Genomic DNA, 22,130 nt, shown 5'->3' with positions numbered 1-22,130 from the left:
CCACCTTGATCCCCACGAGAATGCTCTAGCTTCTATTTTGAGTCGCTCTGCTTGACTGCGCTTGCCTGTTAGAGAACGGAGCACGCTCGCTCCTGCTCGCTCTCTCTCTCTCTCTTTTTCTCTTTCTTTTTGCTGCTGCAGGTCATTAATTTGAATGTTTGATTAGCTTCCTGTAAAAAAAAAAAAAAAAAAAAAATATTATCAAAAGAGAATGTTCAAATTGACTTGAAGCTCAGGCTTCCATAGATGCCATTTACTAAAACCTGAAAGCTAATCTGATCAGACACCCAATAATCTTTTTTTCTTTCTTCCTTACTCATCCTTCATACATGCTGCTATAAATAACCTGCTTTGACTGAAAAGCTTCTCTTTCTCTCTCCGCCACAGCATCCTGTTTGCAGACATAGTCGGTTTCACCAGTCTGGCCTCCCAGTGCACGGCCCAGGAACTGGTTAAACTGCTAAATGAGCTGTTTGGAAAGTTTGATGAGCTTGCAACGGTGAGTTTGTTTCCCCTTCCTTGGACACATATCCCTCAATTACAGCCACTGTTGGCATGAAAAGCTGCTCTTTTGCTCGTGCTCCGTCCAAACTTTGACACGGGATGGAAGTGTGTGTGTGTGTGCGCTTGTGTGTGCGTGTGTACTGCTTTGGTCATAGGCCTCTGGCACATGCCACTATTGTACCAGCTTAGCATTATGTCACTGTGAATACTGGAAGCCCATATGATGCTTAATATGATTACCCGGTGCTTCATTTGAGGAAGAGTTGACAGACCTCTCTAATCTGGGCCAGATTTACACAGGGCTAAACCTCGCCTCCACTCGTCACTCGCTGTGTGAACGGACTGAATGAGGCGGCCACTGAGTTGTCCTTGTCCCAATGTCTCTTGGGTTCGGATGTAAGGGGGGAAAAAAAAAAAAGATTTCAGCTTCCCCATCTGTCAATATGTCGCTCTATGTGATTTCTGTGCCGAAAAGCCGCTCAACTTTTGCCACGAGTTTGACCGCTGCGGGTAATTCTGTCGCTTCCGAATGTGACGAGATCAGCGCCGGTGTGACAAATAAACCTTTGAATCAAAATGTCACAGGTACCTCAATGTGCTTTTTTTGTTTTTTTCTTACTGGAATTGCGCTGATGGGAATCAAAGCACACCTTCAGGACAGGTGGGACACACTCTTTCTTGGACACTGGGAATTTGGTTGACACATATATTTAGTTTGGTGAGAAGGTTGAGCCCCTGAGCCCCCGCAGATCACCCTGCCACAGCCTTATCTACATGTAATCTGGCCTCTATTACTTACACTAGGCACATGCCCTTGTCAAATCCATTAATCCACAGGATTACAACTAACCCTTTTTTTTGCTTTCATAGAAGGTTTTGCTTGGGAGCGTCTATTTTTAACTTGTTTGTTTACGAGCACAAAATTAGAACCGACTAAAAAGAGAGTGTCTCTCAATTTGACTTGATGTTGTCAAATGATTGTCATTGCCTTTCCAATTAGTCTTGGATCGCTTGCTTTACCCGGCTCTGGCTGTTTGGCATGACAGCTGCAGTCTGTCTTTATCCTTTGGAAAGTTGAGTTCTGGGATTCCATGCATGCAATAAACACGCGCGAGCACACACACACACACACACACACACACACACACACACACACACGCACACGCACACGCACACGCACACCCAGAGACGATCTCATTTTCAAGTCAAGTGATGTCAACAAGTCGATGCACTTTAAATTTCAAAGATGCTGCAATTCATTTAGCTTCAAATGATACAGTTCCACTTCCATCTCCCGGAGTAGTTTGGCTTGGAGAAATGCAATCTTGAGCTACGTCTGTTTCCTTGCTGTTATGATTGGATCCGTCTCATTCTTTGGGTTACAACCGAATAGATTGGTCTGATCTCCGCTCGGATGCCAGCTGGGAGCCTTGTGCTGCACTGAAACGCCGACCCCGGCCATGAAACTTGTCATCAAATGTTCTGGCCTTGCCCTGAACCAAAGCCCCACTCATTCTGATCCACTTTGGCAGGAAGTGGCAGTGCCGGTGAGTCATGGCTGTGGTTACTGTGGCCACGTAGACTCTTCTCGTTCCATAGTCAGAGCGGGCGATGCCACATGGCCACCGGGCATCATCTCATAATACCATTCCAGCACCATCCCCACACCACCTGTCCACTCTTTGGACTTGTCAAGCTCCATGGGAAGTGGGCCAGGAACGCAGTGTACTCCTAGAGTGTTGCTGTAGCAGACCAAGTCTCCTCTCCTCTCCTCAACCAGCCGACTTTGTATAAACATAAATGAAGATAAGCCTTTTAACCTCAGGTAGCAGCTTCTGAACTTGACACTAACATGTTCACAGTTAATCCTAGACATTAGATTAAAAACGTTTTTTTTTTCGCATTTGGGAACAGTTTGCCACTTTTTAACATTATCTCCATGTCAATTATCACTGATGCTCACAAAAAAAACACACTCTTGTTGTTTCTTATTGTTGGCCCATCTTAGCTGTATGCAGCTGAGAAAACGCTGTGGATAAAAGACTGAAGCGTTATCTCCTGTCGTCGCCATCTTGGCAGCGACGACAGAGACTTAAGTCCCGGCTAATCCACAAACGGGCAAAGAGGCGGATCTTACGTAGGAAAGAGTGACGTAGCAAAGTCGACGGACAGCGGCCACCCGGGACGGCATCCACTTGTCACTCAAAGCTGCCAGGCCCTCAGTTATGCCTTTCAGCCTTGATAACCTTTAAACGGGTACAGTCAGCCTTGGAAACCTTTTTTTTTTGGTTCCAGGCCAATTGAGGAACTGTAGTTTTTGTCACTTCCGCATTGGGTTAATTTCTTAGCACTGGTTACGTATTACAGGCCACCTTGCAGTGCTCATAGGGACAGACATGTACCCTCGGACGTGTAGCATTAACCTTGCAAGCTAACATTCAGCAATGGATGGAATGAGGCAAAAAGCCCTCGATCAGTCACGAGGTTTGGCTTTTGAATTTGGTTGCATCAGTAATGCGAGCAAATTTGCATTTGTGATGAGCTCTTATCAAACATGAGTATATGGTCTCAATCGCTAGTTTCAAGTCCTCTTCAATACAGCACGACGTTAATATAGTAAATTATGGTGTGCTTTCCGTATGCTTAAGGGGGTGGCTATCTCGTGATTGACAGGACGCTACCAGAGTGTCTGGGAGTTGTCCATGTTTTTATGTTACAACTTTCAGAAAGGGTTTTCTGTTTCTGAAAGTTAATTGTCACCTTTCAGGTCACATGAAAAAAGCTTTTTTTTCAGCACGCGGTACTTAGCTCCACCCTCTCGCTTCAAAACAGCAGTCCACAAACCAACGGGAGACAGTCTAAGGTTAGGAGGCATGACAAACAACCCCCCTTGGACTGTGTCGTGTGAAGTATTGGGGGTAGCTTGTAGATTGAAAGTCAAAGGAAACCCACTCACACATATCAGTATTTGCGGTTTCATTCCCACCACCCACGACAACGCAAGCTGGGAGTAATTATAACGCTTCACCACCCGGCTGAGAATCTGCCGACTATGCCGCTGAGAACGAAGACGAGGGGCGCCGAACATCGCAGGGAAGCTTTGAAACCGCATCTTTACTCGAACTCGGCCTTTGGGAAAATCGAGGAAATGTAACAAACAGAGCCGACACAATCACACAGGGCTGAAGAGACGGAGTACGGAACACAGGCATCATGTAGATAGCATTCATAATCAGGACGTAAATGTTAGTTTTTTAAGGAAAGTAAGAGAAGAAGGAGATTTGTTTCGAAGGGGGACAACAAAAATGTAAATGGCTGAGTTTGCAAGCGACTGTCCGGCACTCGGAACAACAGCATCTGTTGTGAGACGGGCTCTGTGATTAATTTACTGTTGTTGTAATGCTATATAACATTAATAGCTCTGGACTGGTTCTGATTTTCTCTGTGTGTGTGTGTGTGTGTTTGTGCGCGTGCGTGCCATCGTCGTTTCCATGGCAGACTTTCACAAAGCTTTTCATTTTTGTGTCTCTTTTCTCTCCTCTCGCAACACCTCCCTGCATCACAGCTCTAAGACTCCTCCGCTCCTTGTTTCTCAGCTTTTTGATTGACACGCAGCAGCCTACTTCCCTCAACTGTGTGTCTTTTGTGCCCCGTGGTTCTCGGCGCTCTCTTCCTCTCTCACGTTTCCATTTTTAGGATGGCTCAATGATGGAGCAATCTGCTGCCTCTTACTTCCCTCGACAAGTCAGAGTTTCCTTCCCGTTCACACACGTATGACCCGCGAAAGGCTTACAGAACTGCCTGCGCCATGAGTGCAGCGCAAGGATACATGGTGGGGGGTGACGGGATGACATGGGATGACACTGCTATATTTGCAACCTGGGTATATTTTTTCCTCCACTATTTGGAAGAGAATTCATCTGAGTATATGAGATCATCAGTTTTCATAACTGCAATTCCTTGTTTATACATTATATTACGATACTAAATAGTCGTGAGCAACCTGAGAGATGGAGCAATTTCAACTGCAATCTCTCTGTGAGACACTAAAGATTCCCAAAGCAGCGGAAGAAAGTGAACTGAAAACAATTATATTCCCAAGGAAAGCACATTTCTGCAAAAAGTTAACTTTAAAAAAAAAAAAAAAACTGTTTCCAACTGCTTTGTAGATGTGATCATTTGTACATCTGCAGGTTTATATAACACAAAACCCTATGCCAAAAAAAATTGAACAAAATGCAACTGCTCAGGATGCTAATAAAAATACATTCTCAAATTAGGCACAAGGACTGTTCAGTGCCCACACTGTGACAGCTGCCTGCCAGAAAGGAATGTTCGGGTGTAAACACAGCTCCATTCGTCCTGTTTGGGTTCGTCTCACGAGCGGGTGCAAGGATCACTGTCAAGTCCTGCAGTTCCCCCGCAGACCCCTGCGTCCCGAAAACTGTGAACTGAAGCCAAACCCAAGCCAAACAAGCCAGCTTGAGATCTGGACTGAGGAGTACGGGAGAGAAAAAGGCAATTGTTATAGACTGTACGTGTAAAAACAGTCGAGTGGCCCTTCATATTTATATTGGAAATAATAAGATGTACTTAAATAGGCAAAAATTATTCGTTCAATATCAATAGCTTGTTATTTTTATAACAGGCTCTAAGCATTGCTTAGCTAGATGCTGATTTCCTGGAAAGGCGGTCCAGAGCAATACTTTAATTACAATACTCACAGCAAGCGTTCTTGAGGTGTTTCTACCACAAGAAAGCTTCTTTTTTTATACATTGTGTGACAGTTTTTTATATTGTGAGAGAGAAAAGTTGACAGATTCAAATCACAGTTTACTCATCTGACAAACATGTTCTCATAAAAGCTGCACAGACATTATTTACAAAATTAGATTAAGCTTCACATAAGCAGTACTCCACGTTTCCATTTAGGATCTAATGTTACGAAAAAGCAGTGCCATCTTCGTAAATAAAACACTGTCGGACCACCGAACATTTATTGTTTGTTGTATCCGTCATATCTGTGAAATACATCTATATTAATATGTTTGCCTAGCGGATCTCCAGCCCCCGCGTGTTCCAACCCACCAGTTTGTGGTGGGTTGGAAGTGTTGATATATTATTCATTTGTTGTTGCACATGAATTATTGCTTATCAATTCAAATCAATAAAAGGCAGCAGGGTGACAAAAAGGGAAATATCCCGTCTGTGCTTATGTGAAAGCAGAGATGGAGAGAAGTCAGGAGAGCAGCGTGGAGAGAGCTTCTCTCTCTTTGAAGACGTTGCAATGAATCATCGTCTGCCTTTATCGACGAAATGACGTCATTCAATAATTCAAGCCGGGGCGGATCGGAAATAAATGTGATTGTTTAGAAGTTAAGAAAATCGTTTCAAGCGTAGTTTCAACACTTTTTAACCACGAACATTTGACGAAGGGCAGATTCAGAGACAGATACCCGCAAACGCACCTTCTGTTTCCCTGTCTCCTTGTCCCTTTTTGTCTCCCTTTCTTTTTTTTCTGTGCGCACCGAAGTGCTCTCCAGTTTCCACCTCTGCAAGCTTATGCGTGTACACGAGGTGCCCGGTCACGTGACTACACCGCACTTTTGAGGCTGCTGGCCGCGCTCGCGATATATTCTGACCTCACTGGCAACATGAATTATCCAAAACGGTCATCTTAAAAATGAATTTGGGCTTCCTTTCTAATGGAAATTGCGAGTAGGTGTCTAAGTCTACCTGTCCCTATATACACACAGTAGCTGTCTTGGCCATCCGGATTGCCCACAATGCCTCAGTCACATGACGGTGGTAATCCTGCTTGGGACTGAATCAGCCTCTAAGCCCTCGCAGTGCAGATTAGCACAGGAAAAGTACAGAGTAGGAGACTCTGTAAGTACCAGGGCTTTCCCCTGCTTCCTGTAGCTTCAACTGCACCTCTCTCGAGCGCCATCTGTTCCTGCTTCACCGTGACCCGAGTCACCCGAAGAGGCCTCATTAGCTCCGTTAGAGTCAAGCAAGGGTGTTACTGTCAAATGGAAACGAGAACAAGATCAAGGTCCAGTTCACAAGATTTCAAATCTAAAGTATATGCTAACCTCGTCTTTTTCGATGTATTGAGGGAGGTAACAACTTTGAAGTGAAAATATTCTGCTGTTCATTTCAGCTCATTCCATTTACCATAGGTTTCACATTTTTACATTTTACAAGAAGCTAAAATATGACTAATAATAACACCTTGTTGATCCCCCAGATAGGATATATATATAAACCTATAAGTTATATAATGACACCATATCTATATAAGAACCTAATTATCTCATCCCAGATCATTATGCCTCCGCTACAGCCGTAGCATGATGTTTTCGTGTTATCGTCTCTCCGTTCTGTCCATTCCCGCAAATGCACAATCTCCTGAACGCCCGCAGGCGTTTCGTAAAATGTGGCACAAACGCAGCGACACACAGACCTTGGACAGACAGACACCTGCGCCGTGGCGGTAATTGTCGAGGTTTGAATCCTCATTTGAGATCAATGACGAGCTGCTCAACGGTCGACATGTTTCTCCCTACGTTGCCTCAATGTTAAAAATAGAACATCCGTCTTGTCTTGTGCCCACCGATGTGCATAATTATGAGGCTTTGTGCTCTTCACATGCATGGCCAATGATCCCATTACCTCCATGGAAACAATAAAGGGTTATGAGAAGGCGTCCTCGGTAACCCGGTCTCCCTGGTAAAATCTCTGTCTGTTGCTCATATCCTCTAATAATGGGTTGTATTGGTAAGCCGCCTTTTCATGCCACTGCTTATTGTCCCCGAAGAGTAAGAGAGTGACTCACCTTATTCCCTAAAGTGAGACTGATCCTTTGATTTTGCGTTGCATTGTGGGAACCACTTCAGTGTTTGGTGGGACTTCAGGATCTCAAGAGTTTGCTTGCTGTACAAATGTCAGTCCACGTTCTCTGTGTTGTCTAACTGCTGTTGTGTAGCTGTTTTATCTGACTTGTATTGACTGCCTCTGTCTCTCACCTGGCGTCTTTGGGTCGGGTCCTGTATCTCCATTGCCTTCAACTGTCTCTGTGATCGGCCATTTTGAACTATGCGCGGCGGTTGTTGCCAGTGACATAGCTTTAATCTCAGCAGCATAAAACAATCAATCCAATATCCAGTATCACATTACAACATCTGGTGAACCAGCGCCAATGACCAATTCATCTGGCGACAGCAATGCGCTTTCCTGGGACGAGAGCGCACACACACCCCACACACACCCCGACCCCCGTTGTAATCACAACGTTGTTACACTTTGTGTACGACGAGGAGGTAATGAATGACTCCATAAACTCAAATCGACCTTGGAACTTGCAGCGATGGATAGCCCCAAGCTACATTTACAAATTACACTGATGAATATGGATCAGTGTAATGGATAAACTATAATTAAATGTCAGTTGCTCTCAGACGCCACGGTTGCAACTTTGATTCAACTTTGAGAGTGATGCCTTTTGTACTTTGAAGGGTTTTTTTTTCAACGCTTACTAAAGTGACCACGATGATGAAGATGATGTTGCTACTGATCCTCATTGGGGGAAGACACGTAATCACAATCTCTTTTTGTACTGATCAGGAGAACCACTGTCGGAGGATTAAGATCCTGGGGGATTGTTACTACTGTGTGTCCGGACTGACCCAACCCAAGACTGACCACGCCCACTGCTGTGTAGAGATGGGACTGGACATGATTGACACCATAACGTGAGTCTTCATATTCGTTGTCTTTTATCGAGCGGTATTACAATAGTGAACTTTAAAATGTCAGTCCACCACAGGAATGAAATCATTATCTGTCCATCTGCTTCTCTAAACAGGCGCAGCTGAAGCCAAAGAAATTGTCCCTTTAATCGTTCTATTCTCGACACGCGGTTAAACTGAGCCCATGTTAAGAGATTTCAAGTCGACTAAACTGCAGCCTGATTAGCCATGTGTGCTGTGAGTGGATTTTAACACTGACCATCTGAGTGAGCAGAACTGTCGTTGGCTCAGAGAGGACTTTCATGGAAAACGAAAATCAGCTATTTCATTGAGCTTGTTGTCCCTGAATATAGCACCAAAGGAGAGGGAGAGATGGAGATGCAGCGGAAGATTAAATCGAAAACTTTCTTGATTTGACCGGAGGCCTCTTAATTAAGATCAGACTCTTTTTTTTTCTTCACACTTGATTAAACAGAAATGCTCAATTTAGCAGTCTTTATTGTTCTTAAGTCTATTTCTGCATGTTGGAGCAAAATATAGCATTTTGAGCAGTGTTTGTTCCCCGTCGGCTTCCTGACAGATTGCCACATCTATTTACAGACAATGCTTGTAGTGAGGGTTTCAGATTATTTCCCTGCAGCTGACCTCGATCGTTATACATAATGCTTGATTTAATAGTGAATATTCAATCAACTATGTTGTTTTAAAGTAATGCTGAGGCTTTTTTTTTTCCTTTACCAAACACACGATGATAACAGTATATAGCGGCCTTACCCACAATGGATCACCTGAAAAACATATTGACCGACGACTGCTTGAGGACTTTTTTAATATTACTGCAGGTCTAAATGTCCCAGCATGTGGAAGTCAACATCCTCTGCCACAGTTTTCTCATGATTTGTTGAGTTTGTGTCAATAGAGTCTAGTTTGGCAGACTGTATTATTAGTACAAGTACAAGTCTTATGCAATAACTGTGCTTGTGTTCAATAATATATTGTTCAAACTCTTTCGGGATGACATTACATTACAAAATGAACGATAGGTTTAGGCAACAAAACCAGGTTAAATCTTTGAGGTATTAGAAGACAAAGCAAGGGAGAGAACGCACAGTTTGAGACACGCTCATTCATGCGCGCATGAAATTACGTTGCAGCCAGAATGTGGTTGTTGACGTCTTAAACTAGTTAAAGTCATAGAGTTCAGCACTGCGTCGTCGTTGTTGTTGTTGTTGTTGTTGTTGCACTCACCTGCACAGAGGAGTCCTTCACAGTCCACGTTCAACTTTTCCGAGCAGCAATTCTCAAAGCATGATACAAACCATCCATTCTGCCTCTCAGCCCAGTATGACCACTCCGCTCAATATCTCTGGTCCCACTGCGTTCCTCACATATTTTCTCTGGTTAAAAATAGTAATAATAGTAAAATGACTGTTTATTTGTGTGCACAAGACTACAAGTTAACAAAACGCAACTTTGTTGCAGCAACAAGAATAAATGGAATCGTTTTATTTCTGCACTGCCCTTTTAATGCTCCGCCTATTTATAGATGTAACGATAGAAATACAAACCCCACTTCATCACTCCATATGTTCTGTCCCCGCAGGTCGGTAGCAGAAGCCACAGAGGTCAACCTAAACATGCGTGTGGGCTTGCACACGGGTCGGGTGCTGTGTGGAGTGCTGGGCCTCAGGAAATGGCAATATGATGTTTGGTCCAATGATGTGACCCTAGCCAATGTAATGGAGGCTGGAGGACTACCGGGGTCAGTACTGGACATTTAGCACGAAGACCAGCCTCAACAGCGATGGACACCGCACATGCACGCGAGAATTGATCTAGAATTGACACATTAAATCATACATATATATATAATATTATTTTTCTTTTTGTTTTTAACCAAGAGTCTCACACTTTTTTTTTTAATACTGATAATTGTTTGAAGAGTTAGCCATGAAAGCCTTTTTCAAACGCCTCAGCAGGATGTCAGGTCTCCTATCGAGAGTCTCTGTGACACTCTTCTGCAGATGACCTGCTCAGGACTGTTCGTGCCTTTGAGCCTGCTTGTGTATTACCCTGTCCCGTCTCCACATGTGCTCCACAGGAAAGTCCACATCACAAAATCGACGCTGGAGTGCCTAAACGGAGATTATGAGGTGGAGCCTGGAAACGGTCACGAAAGAAACGCCTTCCTTCAAAAACATGAAATTGAAACCTTCTTTATAGTGCCATCTCACCGACGGAAGGTATCGCACTGTAATTCTGTGCTGCTGAATGCATATTTAGCTTGCTAGCGGAGTAGAATGATCAAGATGAAAGCATCAGTCGTTTCTTGAGATGACACTTCCTATAAGACGTCGGCCTTAGTTACCTGGACAGTTGCTTCTGCAGGACGTATGCTAATCAGTATTAACCGACTTATGTGGTAAGTCCGAGAAGGTTCAAAAAGCAGACTTATCTTGACCTGTCTTCACCTCTATGCCAATATGTACAATCAAACCTTCAAATAGAAACAAGCCTACAGTGTTGACTGAAGCGTCCTGCGTCATATGATGGAGCTCACTTCCCGTCCTGTACTGGATTGGACTGGGGCCATAAAGCCCGTGGCACCGAGCGTCTCGAGTCTGCACAGTCCGACGTACTTACAGTTATACATATGTGTGTGGAGTGTGTCAGCAATGACACATAAACATGCACATCTCCCAACAGATGTGCCACAAGCAGCTGGAGAGGGAATTTCAGTCTTGGTTTCATATTACTCTCCTCTCTTTCTACTTCTCCTCTCCTCTCTTGCAGCAGGTTTTTTTTTTTATCTTATGCAATGTAAGGCTTGCACGTAGGTTACGCGGGGGCCTCGTATGAACCCGTAACACCCCAGTTGCGTGCATTTTTCTTCGATATGCGGGAGACTTTGCTAATCCTCTTAATAGAGCTGATGGTTCGACTTCATCAAAGGCATGGCTCAGAGAAAGATGTGCGCTGACTAAGCTGCGTTGGATAGGCTGCTACTCATTCTGCTATTGTGCCTTTATTTATTTGCTCCCGCCTTCGACGTTGCGCAGCGAGCAAAACGAATGTCTTACTGAAAATGACATCTCCTCAAACGCTTTTAACTTGTGCTTAATTTTGATCAATCTTTCTAAAATAGCTTTGTCAACGAGAAATGAGGGCAGCAGAATCCTAAAACTATTAAAACCACCTGTGGGACTGACCTTATCTGAACCACTTTCTAATGAAATTCCTGAGCCTGATAATAATGATTGCATGTGTGTGCATGACCATGTGTGCACGTGCATGCTGTCCAATGCCTGTGCATGATTTATACACCCTTACATAATATAAATATATGTATATATATACATATACATACAGATATATATCTGTGTGGGGTATCATGACTAAATCCTTGTTCCCGTTTCTTATCTGGTGACAGATATTCCCAGGATTGATTCTTTCGGATATAAAGCCCGCCAAAAAGATGAAGTTCAAAACTGTGTGCTACTTACTAGTGCAGCTTATGCACTGCAGGAAGATGTTCAAGGCTGAGATTCCCTTCTCCAATGTCATGAACTGCGAGGACGGTGATAAGGTATAAACTCTCAGTGTCTGTGTTGACGTTTCTGTGTTTGTTCGTGCTGTGACTTACGTAAATGGAGACAAAAAGATGTACAAGTCTGAATGTCTAGAGTTTTCTGCAATAGTTCAAATATACTTGATAAACGCTTGTTTGACTTCATGATTTTAATTATTCAAAAGGCCCGGAAATGTGGGCCTGATCTCTTTATTTAAACCACAATCTGAATCTTTGTTGTCTTTATTCCTGATATTGTTTAAGCACTGCAGGATACTGTGGTCAGTCGCATGCTTTTTTGGAAAACTTTACATCAATTGAGAAGCATTTCAAACTTTACTTCTTAATATTAACGCTTTAAATTGAACGTATATTCCTGGGAGTCTTGCAAAACGAAAGCCATGCCGTTTCAATAATGACCTTAACACCAGGACATGAATAAGTGTGGGCTACAAACATTATTCCAACAGAACGGAGCTGCTGATCGTCCAAGGGTACAACAAACAGCTCGTGTTCAAGGATTCCTTTGTGATTTACTGGCTTTCTTTATGTGAACTCATGGACATACAGTATATATTATTAGCATGTGCAAGAGACGCTCCCGTCCCCAACGCTGTCACACAAATGTTCTTTGTCACCTCATTGAACATTGTACAGTGCAGTCTTGCAGGGATGTTCGTAGCACAGCCAGTTTCTGCCACCCGCCGTCGTCTGTACGGATCTTTGCTGTAGACTTTAGACTCAAACATTAATCTTTAACCATTTGGAGTTCACTGCATATTTTGGGGGTTTGGGGCCAGTTCGAATGTGTCACCTTGTGCTTTAGGAAGTTACGGTGGTCACTGTTTCCAAACATTTTTAAGTGATTATTTCAGAAAACAATTGTCAGAATAATTGATTATTAGGCTAATGGCCAGTACAGCTAGCAGCTGCAAATACTAGTCAGTAAATAGATATGGATGAATGCTTTGTTGTAAGAAGCTATGGGAAGGGATGCTCATATATCAAGACCTCAATATATCATGACACACTGGCAATCGAGCCAAATGTCAAAGAGCTTACTTGACCTTGTGTGCCTTACCATAAATCCAGTGGCCTGGCAGCTGTGTAATTCTGGCGACAGCTGTTTAAATCCAGATTTTCAGGTGTGTGTGTGTGAGTTGGGTATATATCTTTTTCTCATTATGGGGACTAACCACAGATCACAAACAAAATAAAAATATATAAACAGTCCCCATGAGTTTGTTTTGGGGTAAGGACTTGGATAAGAGTTGGCGAGGTATGTTACAGTTGTGGTTAAGGTCAGGACAAGCACAAAGGGAACAAGTCAAAACAAGTGTCGTAGTGTAGATTTGTGTTTTAGATATAGTCTTTGAAAGTTTGACCAAGCATCATCTTCCTGCTTTCATGACGTCGTCGCTCTCAGTGGCTGCATCCAGTGAACCTCAACCTCTCACACGTCTCCTCTTAGATCTACATTACTGATAATGACAAGAGCAGCGTAGACAGAAGGAAGGCCGATTCATATAAAATGAAAGACATATAGGAAAGTGGCAACAGGTTAAGTCATCCATGCACCCACTACTGAAGGGTAATTTTGCATTCAGACCACAGACACTTGAATTGTGTCGGAAGATATATGCATTCAAGGCACGGAGGGGAGCAATACGGATGAATAGGATTTTTGGTGCAGCAGACATGGCTGCATGATGTGTCCTGTGCTACATTGAGCGCAATATGGAATATAAGGAGAAGTCGGCATCTGTGCTGCTGCCTCGTGAATAACAAACCGAAAGCATGAGGGAAGCACAGAGAACTAGGGGATGGAAACAGGGAGATAAAGGTAGAACAACAAGATGGGGGAGGGAATAATTAACAGAGACAGGGAATGATGTAAGTAAGGGAAGGATGAAGCATGGAAGTAGGGATGAATACACAAAATCATGGACGAAAAGCAGAAAGAAAGGAAGAGCAGACAAAAGCAGAGAAGGGAAGACGAGTGAAAGGATATTTACACAGAAGCAGGCAATGAAAGAGGAAGGAAGAATATACAGAGCCAGGGAAGGTAGGAGAGGCAGGAGAGAAAGGAAGGAATTAAGGAAGAATAGATGTAATCAAAGAAGTGGGAAAGGAAAGATGGACGCATAGGTAAGAATATATGGGATTGGGATAGGCAAGGAGGAAGTAAGAAAGCTCACGCACAAGCAAGAAGATGAAAGAAGGAAGTAAGGAAAAGGGAAGGAAGGAAGGAAGGAAGAATGTGCAGAAGCATGGCGAAAAGGAGAGAAAGAAAAGGAGGAAAACGAGGAAGTCAGTGAGCTTTATAGATTCATGTGATGTCATGAACTTGTGAACCCTCTGGTGATCCTTGCTCACCCTTTGCTCCCCTGCTGTTCCACCGAGCTACACAATTCATTCACCATGCTCCCTTACATGTACACACACACACACACACACACTTGTACACACACACACGCACACACAATCACAAACATCCACTCTGCCATGTTAACTCTGGCTTTGCTCCAATGCCCAATGTTTTGCAAAGCAGCTCCCTTTGGCTGCCGAAGACACTTAGCCACAGCGGGGTGCATTCAGTAATGAAGTTAAGTGTGAAGGCAATGTCCTAATTTGAAAGTATAATCAGCTGCCCGTGTTTATTGTTGACTCTTTTTCACCCTTGCTCCTTATATGTTAATGCTCCAGTAGTGCGGAGAAGACAGGGCGCTGCATCGCAGCCTCTTCATCACCCTGTTGTTTTTCTAGCTCTACATCTGCTGTTGTTGTGAACACTGCTGTCTTTCCCTCTCCATCTCCACATAGCGGAGGGCCATGCGGACGGCTCCGCAGAAAATGAGGAACCGCCCCAACGCGAACCAGGCCAACGTGGTCCAGAGCAGCCCCAGGACCCGGGTCAACCGCTACATCGGCCGCCTAATCGAGGCCCGCCAGACCGAGTCGGACACGGCGGACCTCAACTTCCTCACGCTCATGTACAAGTGCTCTGAGCGCGAGCAGAGGGTGAGGGTGCTTCAAGACACCGCAAGACACACACCGCACCTGTGCTTGATGTACATGAATGACATGTTGTCACCCACTCTCTGGCATTACGCAGTACCACCAGCTTCCCGATGAGCACTTCATCAGTGCAGTGGTCCTCTCTCTGATCCTCGCCGCCTTGTTTGGCCTTGTCTATCTTCTCATCATACCGCAGTACGTACAGCACAATGTGTTGCCCTGTTGCTTTCCCTCTCTCCATTTCCCCCTTAGTTACTCAGTCTTTGTCTTTTTGACTAACCCCCCGTCGTCTTCTTTTCCCCTTTTTTTCTTGTTTTTTTTTTTGCATCCACTCAGGGGCACAGTGGTACTTGTCCTTCTCGTCTTCTGCATCTGTTTCCTAGTCGCTTGTATCATGTACCTGCATATCACTAGAGTACAGGTAAACACGTCCTTCTCGCCTTCCTTTCCTCTGTCACCTTCTGCTCACACCTCAAACGAAACAGAGCTGTCAAGTTTTCTCGTTTTAATTTTCCTCTGCTGTATCTCTTCTTTTTTTTTTTTGCTGACTAAAGAAAAATATGTAAATGTGTTTCACAAAGGCTCGTAATAGCGATTCAGTATTCATTGGCTTCAAGATTACTTTCTAAGCCCCAGTGCTGTGTTTAAACTAGTCTATTCATTTCAGCTTTTGTTGAGGTTGATGGTCGTCCTCAAAGCTCCTGCCTGCGTCAGTTTAAAAGCTGTTTCTTTTTTTTCCACACTTCATGTTTTCCCTCTCTCTCTCTCTCTCTGCTGTTCTTTACTTGCTCTACTCACCTTCCGTTATACCCAATCAGCATTTACATGTTTGATTTCCAACCTCTATTTCTATACTATTCTTATGCTAACGCCTAATTTGTCCAATCGTAGTCTTGCCATATATATATATATATATAGTATCTAACATGTATAGGCTGCAATATAAATCTCATGAAGATGTATCATATCAGTCACAATTCCTCATGGTGCCCGTCGCCTTCACCTGACTTGTCTTTGTTGTTGTCTCGCAGTGTTTCCCAGGGTGCCTGACCATTCAGATTCGCACTGCTCTCTGTATTCTTATAGTGCTCTTAATCTACGCTGTGGCCCAGGCCTGTGTGGTAAGTGGGAAAGGCAACGGTAACAAATCCACCAAAAAACACCCACCGGTATGGGCAACCAGTAAGACATGGACTGTAATTGTAGATCCTTTTTAGTCTAAAAAAAAAGGTAGTGCTTTGCATGCTATGCTAGACTTGTGTGAGATGATTTATCCTTACAGATTTCTATAAATATTGTCGCAATTGTCCTTTAGTCGATGGTACAGTAAATTAAATTGAAAAAAGAAGAAAGACATATCTTACTATTTCTATGAGAGTAGGCTACAATTGTCTACTTTCATCCTTATGCATATGTATCCGTCTCGCCTCGGTCAGGTGGGCTGCATGCCCTGGTTCTGGGGTAGTGCCAACGCCAACAGCTCCATCGTCATCATCGATGTGGAGAGCGGCGCCAACCACACTATGGAGGAGCTGCCTTGTGACGGCGCCCGCTACGCCTACCTGTCCTGTGTGGTGGGCACACTCACCCTCGCACTTTTCCTGCGGGTCTCCTGGCTGCCAAAGATGGTGCTGATGGTCCTCCTGGGGGTGCTGTACGTCACCGTGTTGGAGCTCAGCGGCTTTCGCAAGAGTGCAGGGTGAGAGGTCCACGGCACGAGCGCGCACGGCACGAGCGCGCACGGCACCGCTCGTTTGCACTTTAAGAAATGATCTGCGATTCTGCGTTAGATCTGGAGAAGGGACAGATAACCAGGAGTTTGAAGGAACACTTCCACGCCGTGTTCTCAGATGTGTGTGTGTGTGTGTGTGTGTGTGTGTGTGTGTGTGTGTGTGTGTGTGTGTGTGTGTGTGTGTGTGTGGAGGAGTCTTTTGCTTGTCTGCAGCCCACACACTCTTTCATTTTCCACTCTTTGAAGCAGCACATGCTCATTAGTTCCAAATCAGAAGCCTGAAAGGACACTGTGGTACAGGACGGGGCCCGGACAATTCTATTGGCACACAAATTATAACTGTGTCCCTGAGACGTGATCTTGTCGAATTTAATAAGGTTATTGATTGATTGTGTTTTAATAATATAATATTGCACGATTCAAAGTTTCAAGCACAATTGAATGGCTTTCATTTATACCTTTTATACCTTATCTAAGATTTTGTTTTGAAGTAAAAAAAATTTTTTTTTTAAAAAGAATCTATATATATTTTTGCAACACAACTTTTTTGCTTCCGACGCTGTGGGGGGTCCACTCAACCCTGATGTGTAGTTTTCTGTGTGGTCCAGTCCGGTGCTGACTTGTGCGTTGGTCTCTCTTCCACAGTGGGGGGTCCTTCCACATCCGGGGCTATGAGCCCATCCTGTCTCTGTTGCTCTTTGTCAGCGCTCTGGCCCTCCACTCCAGGCAACTTGACCTCAAACTACGCTTGGACTTTCTTTGGGCTGTGCAGGTCAGGAAGTGTGTGAATCCAGGTCTGGATGTCATAATATACGTTGTGTGCTGCAGAAATGCTGCCATTTCAACCTTGATATAAGTAAACTTGTATGGAGGATTTGTATTTATAGGCCGCCAGCTGTCTGTACTTTGGCAAACACGAGGGTAAGGCGCTTGTTTTCACTTGGCGCCAGGAGGGTGTTTTGCATAGTAGAATTGCAAAAGCTGATCTAATCTAATCTAATCATTTAACCAGCAGCATTAGTCATGTAATGTACCCAAGTGCATCCAACTATGAGCCCCACAGCCCATGTTGTAAGGTTTGCTACTGACCCCGTGTGGTGAAAATGTGGGACAAGCTCCTGTCCTCACGGCCATATTTGTTTATTTCTGTTTGTTTGTGTGTGTGTTGCGTTTGCCATCAGGCCGAGGAGGATCGAGACGGCATGGAGAAAGTCAAGCTGGACAACAGGAGGATTCTCTTCAATCTTCTGCCCGCACACGTGGCTCAGCACTTCCTGTTGTCCAACCCCAGGAACATGGTGAGCGTCGCTAATAGACAGGCAGACAAACAGGTAGATGAACAGACAGAAAACCCGAATGAGAAGACACCAAAATGCACTTTGACGCCGTTACACTGTATTCTATCGTTCTACATTAGGATCTCTACTATCAGTCCTACGCACAAGTCGGTGTCCTGTTTGCATCAATCCCGAACTTCAACGATTTCTACATCGAACTGGATGGCAACAACATGGGAGTGGAGTGCCTGAGACTACTGAATGAGATCATTGCGGACTTTGACGAGGTGGGATGCAGATTTTCAGTTTTTATTTCCCTCTCCTCTCCTTTAAAAACAGACCTGCTTAAACAGTGTCTGCATTTTGTACTTATTTGAATTGCAGCTCATGGATAAAGAGTGCTACAAAGACATAGAGAAAATCAAAACCATTGGAAGTACATACATGGCAGCTGTGGGACTCGTCCCCACCATTGGTACCAAGGTGACGTGTCATTTTGTGTGTGAATGGATGTGATGCGCCATAGCGCCAGGACAATCCGGGGGATCGTTTCATGCATAGATACTCATCGCTCTGTGCCCTCCTCTTCAGGCCAAGAAATCTGTGTACGACCATCTGAGCACAATAGCAGACTACGCCATAGAGATGTTTGACGTTCTGGATGAAATCAACTACCAGTCGTACAACGAGTTCGTGTTGAGAGTGGGTATGTCTACCCTTTGTGTGAAGCCGTCAGCACAATCACAAAGTAAACACAACTAGACAATCTCAGACATCATTATGTCCGCGTTGTTTACCGTGTCCTCGTGTGTCGTGCAGGTATCAATGTGGGTCCGGTGGTTGCGGGGGTGATTGGGGCTCGGCGACCCCAGTACGACATCTGGGGGAACACGGTCAACGTGGCCAGCAGGATGGACAGCACTGGAGTCCCAGGGAAGATACAGGTATCTAAACGCACATTGGAGTACGATAACTATGTCAACATATTTGGGAAGTTTAGGTTCCACGCTATTGCCAATAGGGAAACCTGGATGAAAAAACATGTATATGTTGTAAGTAGACCAGCGTGAACCTGGACTTTAAAGACAAGTAAATAACATTTCATTTGGTTTGATTTGATGAAGTGTTTTCCGACAGTGGTTTCTGTGTTTCCAGGTGACCGAAGACTGCTATCGTCTGCTGAACACCAACTACGACCTGGTGTGCCGCGGCAAAGTCAGTGTCAAGGGTAAAGGTGAGATGCTGACCTACTTCCTGGAGGGCAAGGTTCAGTGCGTGGGCACCGTGACCACCTCGTCGGTCGTGCGCTCCGCCAGCCTGGCGCGCCGGATCCACTCCTGCGGCAAGACCAGCGTCCCGACCAACCTTGGCAGCGTCTCCTCCGTCAACAGCCTGAACGCCTTCGCCAGCATGGGCAGCAGCATCCATGTGAACGCCGGCAACAGCAGCAACAGCCAAGCGATGACGTGCCTGCCCTCCACCTGCGTGCCCGCCGTGGGCGAGGAGGACGAGGAGGACATCGAGGTGACAGAGATCCGGATCGAGGCGGCGGCATCTGTCGCAGATGTTGCGGTGTAGGAAGAAAGACAAACTTCACTGCAAAGAAAGGAAAGGAGAAAGCCTGGTGGGAGGCCTAGAGAAGACAGGGCTGTCCAGGTGTTTCCTACAAATCCTGAGCTACTGGCACAGCCCAGAGTATGCTCATTCAGGGCGTGACTTTTGAAGAAATGACACGGTGATACGGGACAATCATACTCACTCGGAGGGATTTTTTTTTAACTTCCTGCCACTCTTGGGAGACAAGAATGCCCAGAATCTCCAATCCTGTCTTTCACATCTCTAAAACCAGATGATTAGATTCGTGGCGTTCCCGGGCTCCCCTCAGATCCAGGTATAATATGCGCATCTTTGTTTTCTATGTCGTGCATAATCCGTGTACAGGGGATATGTGCGTTGATATCCAGACAAAGACTGATCACGCTATTGCTTTTGCACTGTCTTTCCGATTATGCCAAGGATACATTGCATTTATTTACCACTTTAAAAAAACAAACGGTGTTGTTTCTTTTTTGGTGTGCGTAAGCATGCACGTGTGTGTACTTGTGAGCGTGCGTATGCATGTGTGGTTAACTCTGAATTGTAAATGAAACAGCACAAAATACTTTTTTCTTTTATACTCAGAGCTCACTGGATGAAATAGTTTGTTTTTCTTCTTTTTAGACATATTTACAGTTGATAGTGCATGACTTGACAGCCATAGTAACGGCACTCCTGTTGAAAGAAAACCAAAGTATTGAGCTTTCCATAGACCTTTAGTTCCACTGCTCATATTGCCTCAACATAATGGAACAACACACGAGAGAGAAGGTTGAAAATGTTTGGCCTTTGGGGCTCTTTCCGACGTCACAGGTGGACTTTAACTGCAAGTTAAGGCCCGCCTCTTTGTGGGGTGCAGACATAGTATATGTAGATATCCAGGAAGGCATTCATACACACAGAAGAGAGCACATACAAAAGCACAACCTAGTCCTTTAGCCTATACATGTCAATAGCTCTGTGCACATGGCCGCGTCTTCTCGAGACTGCGCAAACTTTTGGTGCAGTGTCTGGCTGCTGTCCTCTCTGAGGCCTGCGTTGCCCTATACTCCAGCTTTTTTTTTCTTTCGCTATATTAAAGCCACATTTTGAGTTTTCCTCAAAAGATATATATAAATATAAGCTTTAGCACGTCTCTCAGATACAGTCTCAGAAATGTGAGGCCCTTTCGAATATCTTTGTAGCCTCTTTATCGGCGTTGGACTTTCACTCAATCCGCAAACGTGTAAATACATCATGTTTCAAGTTTTTTGCCTTACTCAATAAGCTTACAGTGATTGCAACCTGCCTTTTTAGATATATTCACTTTGATATGCAGATCATACTTTTTGTAAATAGCCAAAAAGCTGTAAACTATGTTGTTTCTTGTACAGTGTAAAGTTGGGTTATTGAATATTTTGTAATAAAGACAATATTGGTGTATAAAATAATCAAACGAGTATGGCTGTGAATGTCGATGAAAGGCGGCCTCCACCATATGAAACAAAGTAGGTGTACGGGATTGTGGTTGAGGGAGGAAACAAAGATTTTTTTAGTTGATTTTTAGGATGAGCCATATGCGGGTTTAATCTATTTACACATTGTCCCCCCTCCTAACCTCAAACACTCTTTGGGTAACAAATACAGCTTTTTACAGGGAGTCTTCCCTGTTAGTTGCACTCAATAAATTGTCAGTTCTCACACCTGAGTTTAAGGCTATTAGAATAACAGCTGTCACTCTACAGTGCAAAATGCGGCAGACAATGGTTTATTATGCCGAACGGTGGACTCCAACAAGCGTCACCATGTCACAAACACTGAGCGGAGGGAAAGAGGGAGGGAGCGTTGACGCAGAATTTATCTTGGGTTCACTCCGTATAACAGTTAAGTCAACACACGGTGGCCTCGTTCAAACAATTCCAGTACAGTACAGAGTGGGAATTATTTTATTATTATTTATTATTGTTTTGGAATGAAATCAAAATGACAAAAAACATGTGGTCCGTTATCGAAGCTTCGGGATAAATTGTAACGTGAATGTACCCTGAAGGAGTTCCTACTTTATAGAAAGTGTTCTGGCTGAAGTTGACATTAAGCAATGGAGGGAATCCAAGGTGAATGATGATTCACAAATAACACTCCCCCCTTGCAGGGCTCAAAGGGGTCAAGAGGAGGGGTCAATAATTGAATTTCAACAACTATGAAAACAGTAGACATTTTTTGACACTGTGTCATTTTTAAGAATATGCAATTTTATGATAGTCTCCTTGAAGGAACTATGTATTTTGGAACACATTTCAGGGAAAAACAGAGACGTTGTTCTGAGTTTAGTTAATTGTGAACAGTTGTTGATTTTTAGAGGAATTTCCTTTTAAAAACTGTTAAATTCAAAGCCAAATAATACATATTTAAGGGTAATGTTTAGGTTTTTCGTTTGTTGGAAATGAACCAGGGCCGCTGTCAAGGACTCAGCCTACATGGGGGCGCAACATCGACCAGGTGAGTCAGAAAAACAAAACATGCACACCCCTTGAGGTCTTACAGCCGTGTTGAGTACATTGAGAATAGTGCCTAAAGGTCAGGAGGAATGGGAATGGCTACGTCCAAAATTCCACACCAACACGTTATTGAGCACGCGCTAGAACAGAATGTGAGTTTTTTGAATATGTCCGAAACCTTAATATGAAACAAATAGTACGCAAATT

General features: G+C 44.1%; 1 protein-coding gene across 4 annotated transcripts in view; it reads left to right on the top strand.

Moving 5' to 3' along the window:
- Positions 1 to 20,860, top strand: part of LOC137779621 (adenylate cyclase type 1-like) — a 34,200-nt gene extending 13,340 nt beyond the window's left edge. The window contains exons 4-20 of one of the 4 annotated variants that reach the window (XM_068567686.1): positions 388 to 499; positions 8,131 to 8,258; positions 9,859 to 10,017; positions 10,357 to 10,498; positions 11,686 to 11,841; positions 14,647 to 14,844; positions 14,939 to 15,036; positions 15,178 to 15,262; positions 15,873 to 15,962; positions 16,278 to 16,540; positions 17,219 to 17,345; positions 17,755 to 17,871; positions 17,991 to 18,137; positions 18,235 to 18,333; positions 18,442 to 18,556; positions 18,670 to 18,794; positions 19,006 to 20,860. In XM_068567686.1, the coding sequence (XP_068423787.1) occupies positions 388 to 499; positions 8,131 to 8,258; positions 9,859 to 10,017; positions 10,357 to 10,498; positions 11,686 to 11,841; positions 14,647 to 14,844; positions 14,939 to 15,036; positions 15,178 to 15,262; positions 15,873 to 15,962; positions 16,278 to 16,540; positions 17,219 to 17,345; positions 17,755 to 17,871; positions 17,991 to 18,137; positions 18,235 to 18,333; positions 18,442 to 18,556; positions 18,670 to 18,794; positions 19,006 to 19,428 (2,584 nt within the window). In that variant the 3' untranslated portion in view covers positions 19,429 to 20,860. Of the gene's footprint in view, positions 1 to 387; positions 500 to 8,130; positions 8,259 to 9,858; positions 10,018 to 10,356; positions 10,499 to 11,685; positions 11,842 to 14,646; positions 14,845 to 14,938; positions 15,037 to 15,177; positions 15,263 to 15,872; positions 15,978 to 16,277; positions 16,541 to 17,218; positions 17,346 to 17,754; positions 17,905 to 17,990; positions 18,138 to 18,234; positions 18,334 to 18,441; positions 18,557 to 18,669; positions 18,795 to 19,005 lie in introns of those variants that run through there. The other 3 variants (XM_068567676.1, XR_011077076.1, XM_068567699.1) reach the window with 3 other exon arrangements.
- The last annotated feature ends 1,270 nt before the right edge of the window (positions 20,861 to 22,130 follow it).

Source organism: Clinocottus analis, unplaced genomic scaffold, assembly GCF_023055335.1.
Source record: "Clinocottus analis isolate CAN_PGR_092001 unplaced genomic scaffold, fCliAna1.0.p SCAF_11, whole genome shotgun sequence".
In the NCBI taxonomy this organism is placed as follows: Eukaryota; Metazoa; Chordata; class Actinopteri; order Perciformes; family Cottidae; genus Clinocottus; species Clinocottus analis.
The sequence above is the reverse complement of the archived record's forward strand: the minus strand, read 5'-3'. Positions and strand labels throughout refer to the sequence as shown.